Here is a 7,778-nt window from a genome sequence, read left to right on the forward strand (position 1 = left end):
TTTGACTTGGGAAGTGCGCTAATATTGCCTCGGATGTCAGTTAGCGCCCAGCTCCTGCCCACCCGCGACACCAGCACAGCCACGTCAGGTTCACGGTAACCCTGAGGACCGACTCAGAACATGGCGGTTCTCAAGAAATGCTTATTTGTGGAATGAATGAATGAGGACAGGCCCATCCTCTTACAGGGAGCTGCAGCTGGCTCCGAATAAATGCTGCTGGGGACATTCTGCTTCCGCCCCCCCTGGCGCCTGGGATGCCGGCACACGGTGGAATGAGCGGTGTGGGTGGTGGAACGTGGGTGTCAGAGTCCCTCCCCCCCAAGATCCAAGATGTTCCTGGTCCCTAGGACCTGTCGTCTCACCCCTGACATGGTCTGACCGCGTCCGTCAGGGTCACCTGGGAGGCAGGTGACATGTGACAGTGTTCCAGAGCCCTGCTCATCATGAAGCGGGGCAGCCTCTGTGTCTGGTCAGAATTTAGGGTCTGCAGAATAGGCCCTGTGACCTCTCCTCGCTGCAGCAGCTGTCCGACACTGGGGGTAAACTCTGTACCAGTTCAAGTGTTATTCTTAGAAGGTCAACAGGATGGTCTGATGAGTTGGTCATATTATAAGCTATACAGCAGCTGGGGACTAGTCTGGAACCTGAGATCCACACGTATATTCCTGTGGAAACATGCTCTCAGTTCAGATTAGACCTGAACAGGTCACTGACTTCGGGCTACACCCTGGAGCATCAGCACCAGGGTCATGGGGCCAACCTCCCCCATTGTCCAGCTGGGCCGGCTTAAGCCCAAGGACGCCAAATGGCTGCCACAGCCGTCGGCCATCATGTTCAAGGGCATTCTGCTACCTCATGTTTTCTGCCCGACAGGGGACTCACGAGAGGCTGACATCTCACTGGGACTTCCTGCGAAGTCTGGTAAATACAATATGAACGATATGAAAATGTCCAAGGCTGAGCCTCACTCTGGCATGTAGCACAGCCCCCAGCAATGTGCAAAGTCCGAGGTGATTAGACTCCAGGATGAGCCGACTGCTCTGACCTGGAGACAGGATAGACCGGAAGCAGGGGAGGAGGAAGAACCGATGGGGCATTCCGTGGCGTTAAATTCTGAATACGTGGGGGGTCTGAGTGGCTCAGTGGGTTGAGTATCTGACTCTTGATTTTGGCTCAGGTCATGATCTCACAGTTCGTGGGTTAGAGCCCTGCATGGGGCTCTGTCCTGAGAGTGTGGAGCCTGTTTGGGATTCTCTCTCTCTCTCTCTCTCTCTCTGCTCCTCTCCTGCCTGTTCTCTCTCTTTTTCTCTCAGAATAAAGTAACTTAAAAGCATTTTCTGAATACGTTGCATTTTAGTGATGCCCCAAGAGCTGCCCTGTGTCTACGCTTCTCTGTTTCACAAGCTTGGCTGAAGGTGGGAAGCCACCCCTCATGTGTTGTGGGACGTGTAGGGTGCAGCGCAGTGGTGCAATTCCCCACGAAGTGGCTCCTGCTGGCCAGAAAGAACACAGGCACCACAGAGGCGACTGCATGCTGAGGGGAAAAGCTAAATTTCAGTGATCGTGCATGAAAGAAACAGAGCTGGGGCCTCTGACCATGTCATGGTTTCTCCGAGCCTCAGTTTTTCCATCTGTAAGGTGGGCTGCCACAAAAACTAGATAAGGGGTGGGGAAACGAGGGCAGGTTAGTCGAAGTGTATAAACTTTCAGTTATAAGATGAATGAGTTTTGTGTCTCACCAAAATCAAGGTAAATATGTGAGGTGATGGATAATTAGCTTGATTGAGGGAATCATTTTACAATGTACGTGTACATCTACACATCCCAACGTCACACATGTACAGACGGTCTGTGCAGTGCGTTTGGTTTCAGTAAAGCATGTATCACATTAAAGGGAGTCACATGAGTTGTTTGGTCTCCCAGGGTTTGTAAGAGTTATGTTTACACCACACTGTGGTTTCTTAGCTGTGCAACAGCATTATGGGTAAGAATATAATGTGCAATCTCAGTTAAAAAATACTTTACTGTTAAAAAATGTTAATCATCATCTGAGCTTTCAGTGAGTCGTAATCACTGATCACAGATCACCATGACAAATATAAAATACTGAGAAAGTTTGAAATCGTGTCAGAATTAGCAAACTGTGACACAGAGAGATGAAGTAAGCAAATGCTCCTGGAAAAATGTCCTCTGGAAACTAACCTGACACAGGTTTGCCACAAACTTCAACTTATAAAAACATAGTACCCGCCAAGTGCAGTAAAACAGGTGTGCCTGTACCTTGAATATACACAAGGTTTGCTTGTCAATAATACTTCATTGAAAAAGACCATGTGCTTTGACTGACGTGGCTCACAGTACGCGTTCACCAGTGTCCACTATACCAGCACCCCCCTCACTGACGATGGGGCAGGCGGCAGGAGACTCATCTTCCAATAGTGAGATATCAGCTAAATGTAAGGTACTTCCTCTTCCAGAGTTTAATAATTTGGTGGAAAAATTGGCTTTAAGCCATCACCCTTAGTGAGGAGAGCAAAGGCCGCCCGTCTGTAAAGACGGGGCAGGAAAGATGGCCCCGCAGGAAACCGTATCTGACAGTGACACCAGCACGGTCCCCCTGATGCTAAGACAGCAGGGCCCAGGGTTGGCAGGAGGTGACAGCAACGTGCATGAGGAGCTAGGTGCTCCCTCAGGCTCTTTCAGAGGGCCTCACGTATGTTCCCATGCAGCGGACGTCCGCAGGAAACATGCATAAAAGACACCACGACTTCAGGGTTAGAAGGCGTTGACCTGTCCACATGGCGTCAGGGGCGCAGCCCAACAGAGGACAGCGATCTGGTTTCCTCGCGGTACACAGAGTAAAACCACAAAGGTACAATGGGGCAGGCTGGGTGTTCAGGAAAGAACAGCGACCCCAGCCCTGGGGCTGTGGGCTGACCCCACAGACGGGCGCTCAGCAGAGTTGAGCAGGCTGGATTTGACACATCATCTAAATGATCACATTCTCAGAGAAAGGGCTCATGCCCAGCCTACCGCCACGGCCCCCTTGCACCACGCCGGCCACCAGCCCAGCTCCCAACATGACTTGGGCGCTGTCGGCCAGGGACATGCTCAGTCTCTCGGTTTGCAAACACGCTCCACTCTCAGTTCCGTCCCCTGCTGCTGGCTCAGGGTTACAGAGCGACAGCGGGGCTTCTCGGCAGCCCACATTGTGGCAAAGCCTCAAATGGGCCAAAGAAACCCATCAGGGGAATGGATGCTCCTCAAAGCTCATTTCGGACAGACAGAGCCACCCAGACGAACGGAAGGTAGGCCTGAAGGTCAGGCTTTCTGCCTCCAAAACGACAGGATAAGAAAGGGCTTCCAAGTGCCCAGCACAGAACTGAAACAGGGCCCTTAAGTCAGACTGCTCTTTGGGGGAAAGGAAACCTGCCTAATTCTCTCAGAGCAGCAGACGGACGTTGTTTCATGTGCACTTCTGGAAAGGGACGAAAAAGCACAGGGAACCACGCAGGGGTCCTTACCTTGCTCTCGTCCTCAGGGTCATTATACCCGCACGCGTCTATGAAATCCGGAAACATCTCTGACCACCCATCACTTGTGCAGTTTTTGCTTATGTTTCCTGGAAGGTAAAGTTCAGGTGTCAGGTCTGCGGGTCCACGACAGCTGGCCTTAGTAGCGACGGCGTCGGCAGTGCTTGGAGGTAAGGGTGTTCGCCTGCCGGGCTTCCCACCCTTGAGGCCTGGGTTGGGCAGGGCCTCGCTGGCTCGCGGGAGCGCGTGTCACAAGGCACAGGTGCGGTGTGACAGTAGCTATGCTGGTGATCACGGCAATGGCTGGTGCTGTCATTACAGAGAACAGTGAACATGAACAACTTGTATTCTGTCCGGCGAGAGACAATTCCGGGGCCTGCTGTCCCGTTCCACCCTGTTCTGTGCAGCTCCCTCACGCCGCTACTCCCTCACGCCGCTACTCCGGCCACAGTGACCAGAGCGCACAGGTAGGCACCGCTGACTGCTAACGTTGGAGGAAGAGACTGTGGGTCTAAGATTTAAATCACATGAAATAAAGGCAGTTTTGATCTAATAGTACCATTGTTTTGCTCCTGATTAATGTAAATGTGTATGTTAAACTCAGGAATGCAATGTTCCCTCAGGCTACTTAAATGACTGTGTCCTCAGCAGGTGACCATAGTCATTGAGTGATGTTGAGTGCACCGATGACTTGTGATGGGGCTTGGTCTTGCGGGGTGGGCTTTGGGAGGCTGGAGCCCGGGAGGCCCTTCCTCTCTACCAGCAGCTGATCCCCCAGAGGGTCCTCGGTGACTCACAGCCCCTGTGGGGTTCAGGATAGCAAATATTTCCGCTCACATAAGCCACCACCGTGAGGCAGTCGTGGGGGCAAGACTGTCCCCATTTTACACCTGAGAAAATGAGATTCCGAGGGTTCCATCACACGCCTGAGGTTCTGTAATGACTGAGTGGCCGAGATAGGTTTTCGAACTCAAAAACTCCTTATTTTGCCAACCCCAGGGCAGCCTACATGTTCATTGCTCTGACTGAATAATCAGACAAAATCAAGAGCAAAGCACACTCACGTTGAGGTGATAGTATGTGGAGGGATTCCTGGCACGCTGTGCGGAGGCAGGGGGAGGCCCAGACCCTGAAGGTGTCTCCACAAAGGCCCCGGCAGCATCTCCAGCGCTTGTGCTGCCCCGCGCTCTCCAACACCAGCATCCCGGGCAGTTTTCTGAGTCCAGGCCCCAAGCCTCCTCTGCTCCTGCTCCAGAGGGAGTCCCAGGGGGCCTGGGGGCGGCTGGAGGGCCGGGACCACAGTGGAGAGTGGAGAGAGGACAGAGTCCTGAGAGATGTGGCCCCACTGCCCTGTTTCATAGATAGGGAGGCTGAGGCCCACCGGAGATAAAGACCTGCCCAGGGTCAGGAATCAGAACAGCAGTGGGAGTGGCTGTGGCTGCCCTATGCCAGGCTTGGTGCTGAGGCCCCCGTTTAACCCTGATGACTGCATGGGGGGTCCTTTGATGGTCCTATGTCACAGGAGGGGGACCTGAACTGACAGGCGAGGGGCCCCGTTCCAATCCCAGGCAGGGGGCTCCTTATCGGCACAGCAAGCCAGCTGCCCGACCCGCATTGCCCAGCTCCGGGGTCCTATACCTGAGCTCTGTGGGGGGGGCCAGGAGCGGGCGCTGAGCCGGCCATTCCTCATCAATACACAGCAAACACTAAAGAAGACACTGAAATGAACTTTACTGCATGAAGTCAAGGTCCCCCACAGGTTCTCTATCTTGCCTGGAAGACACCGGGAGGCAGAGGGGGGAGGTGAGCTTCCAGGAAATGCTTGAGGCAGCAATGTGTAGACAGGGCCCCGGAAGGGGAGAGGGGGCCTGGGGAGGTGAGTGAGGGAGGGCAGGGAGGTGAGGGGATCCTGGGGAGGGGAGACAGGGACCAGGGTGGGGAGAGAGGGGCTGGGAGGTGGGAGGGGGCCGAGGAGGGGAGAGTGGGCTGGGAAAGGGGGCCAGAAAGGGGCTGGGAGGTAAGGGGGTGCTGAAGAGGGGAGGGGGGGGTCAGAGAGGTGAAAAGGGGACCAGGAGGCAAGAGGGGAGCCAGAGAAGTGAGAGAGGCCCATGAGGTGAGGGAAGGCTCATGGGAGTAAGAGGGGGCCGGGGAGACGGGGGAGGTTGGGGAGGCCAAGTTGGCTTGAGAGGTGAGACAGGGCCTGGCAAGGTGAGGGGGGCTGAGGAGTAAGAGGAGCCCCAAGACTGTGAGGGGGCCAGGGAGGTGGGAGGGAGTCCGGGGAAGTGAGAAAGGGCTCAGGGAGGTGAGAGGGGAGCCAGGGAGGTGGGAGGGGGACCAGGTAGGAAAAACGGGAGAAGCCACAGCTCTGTAACTCAGGAGCTTGGACCTCCTCCCTCCTCTGTGAGCGGACCCCTCCCCACTCGCCTCTGTGGGGACCTCCTCTATGGGACCATCTGCTTGGTGGGAACTCCCACCACTTTGTGAGGACCCCCCAATCTTCGTGAACTCACTCTGCTGGAGCCCTAAGCTTAGCAGCAGTGCCTGGGGCCCTCAGCAGAGAGGTGCCCCGTGCTCCCCACGGCTGATTACAGGCTCACTGAGTATGAGAACGAGTGTGACTGTTAGGAGGGCCCTTGGCTGCCGCAGAGGCAGGGAGGGTGCGTGTGCCTCCACGGGGTACTGTGACTACAGCAGGACGGGGGTCCCTGCTTTCCAGACGACCCAGTCTGACGCGAGAGCAGCTCCCAAGTGGGAGCTCTGTGTTGCAGGCCCTGTGTTAGGCTCCACAGCCCTCCAGGGAAGGTCTGACCGCGACCCGAACGCGCAGCTAGTTTCGGGACTCACTCTTGTCCCCCCAGGACAAGCTGGCAGAGCCAGAACTCAGAGCCTCAGGGCCTGTGCTCTGGACCGTCTTGCTGTCCATCTGTCCCGGCTCTGCCTCCGATGCAGACGCGCCCGCCCTCTCTCGGGCCTGGAGAAGCGCTACCCGTGCTGGCACCACGTGCCCTGAGGGGTCAGCTCCTCAGAACAAACCTTGGTCTCCGAGCCTGCCTCCTCCTTCACTTGAGGGTTTGTCACTGTCCCTGTTAAAGGCTCATCCTCGGTGCTAAGCTGAGTCCCCACAGCTTCCCTGTCACCCTGCTGGCCTGTGGGAGTGGCTTTGCACCCCATATCCTAGCACAGCTCAGAGGGGCCTCCCGCGGACCCTGGGGCTCATGCAGCGTGAGGACAGCAGAGCAAGGTGCTGGTAGCCACGACAGCAGAGAGCCCGCCTGACTTCCCCCTACGGGTGGCAGGGGACTCAGAAGAGAAACAGTTTTTACGAAAACACAGATCTATTTCTTGAACATCAGGGTCTATGGGCCGAAATAATCACAAGTCACTCTATGCTCTGGCTCTCCCCGCAGGTCACTGTGAGGAGCAGCTATCATATTTGTAAGTGCTTTCTGTTAACTGGAAAGTAACATACAGATTCAAGCCCTCCTGGTTCAATTAAATACTTAATTGTATTTCAAGACCACTCCTTTTGGGGCACCTGGGTGGCTCAGTCAGTTAAGCGTCTGACTTCGGCTCAGGTCATGATCTCAGTGCAGAGTCTGTGGGTTCAAGACTCTGGGCTCCGGGCTGACAGCTCGGAGCCTGGAGCCTGCTTTGAATTCTGTGTCTCCCTCTCTCTGCCCCTCCCCTGCTCACACTCTGTTTCTCTCTCTCTCAAAAATAAATAAACATTAAAAAAAATTTTTTTTTAAAGACCACCCCTTTTATCCCTGCCAAATTTCATCTTTGAGGCCTCAGCCCATTGCCATCTGATGCCTGTCAGCCCCAGCCCCAGCCCTACTCAGCCCCCAGCTCCAGATTATGTCCACATTTTTCTAATGTCCATACTCTGTGCAGCACTCTCAGAGACAACATTCACATGGACCACAACTTGTCAACAATCTGTGTAAGTGCCTCATGGTTCACAGTTTCTGTGACCAGTTAAACAAGGGAGTGCGTCTACATTTCAGATCATCTCACTGTGATATACAGACTTAGGGAAATTTCTGAGTAGTGGAGTTGCTCCCACAACAGCAAGGCAGTGTTATGTTCCCTGTTTGGATAAAAAAGAGCATCAAGCATTTAACCCAAGACAGATTGGGAGCCTTCATTCTCCAAAGGAGAAGGTGCACAATGATTCATAGCAGAGTCAGATTCTAAGCTGACCTGGGCACTGGGTGCCCCGGAGCCCCGCCCACCCCCCCCACC

General features: G+C 54.6%; 1 protein-coding gene across 1 annotated transcript in view; it reads right to left on the reverse strand.

Annotated features, from left to right (window-relative positions):
* Positions 1-7,778, reverse strand: part of VIPR2 (vasoactive intestinal peptide receptor 2) — an 86,940-nt gene that overhangs the window by 34,251 nt on the left and 44,911 nt on the right. The window contains exon 7 of the mRNA XM_077761735.1: positions 3,525-3,622. Coding sequence (XP_077617861.1) covers positions 3,525-3,622 — 98 coding nt within the window. The remainder of the gene's footprint in view (positions 1-3,524; positions 3,623-7,778) is intronic.

Source organism: Crocuta crocuta, unplaced genomic scaffold (assembly GCF_008692635.1).
Source record: "Crocuta crocuta isolate KB4526 unplaced genomic scaffold, BGI_CrCroc_1.0 scaffold408, whole genome shotgun sequence".
NCBI classification, from domain to species: domain Eukaryota; kingdom Metazoa; phylum Chordata; class Mammalia; order Carnivora; family Hyaenidae; genus Crocuta; species Crocuta crocuta.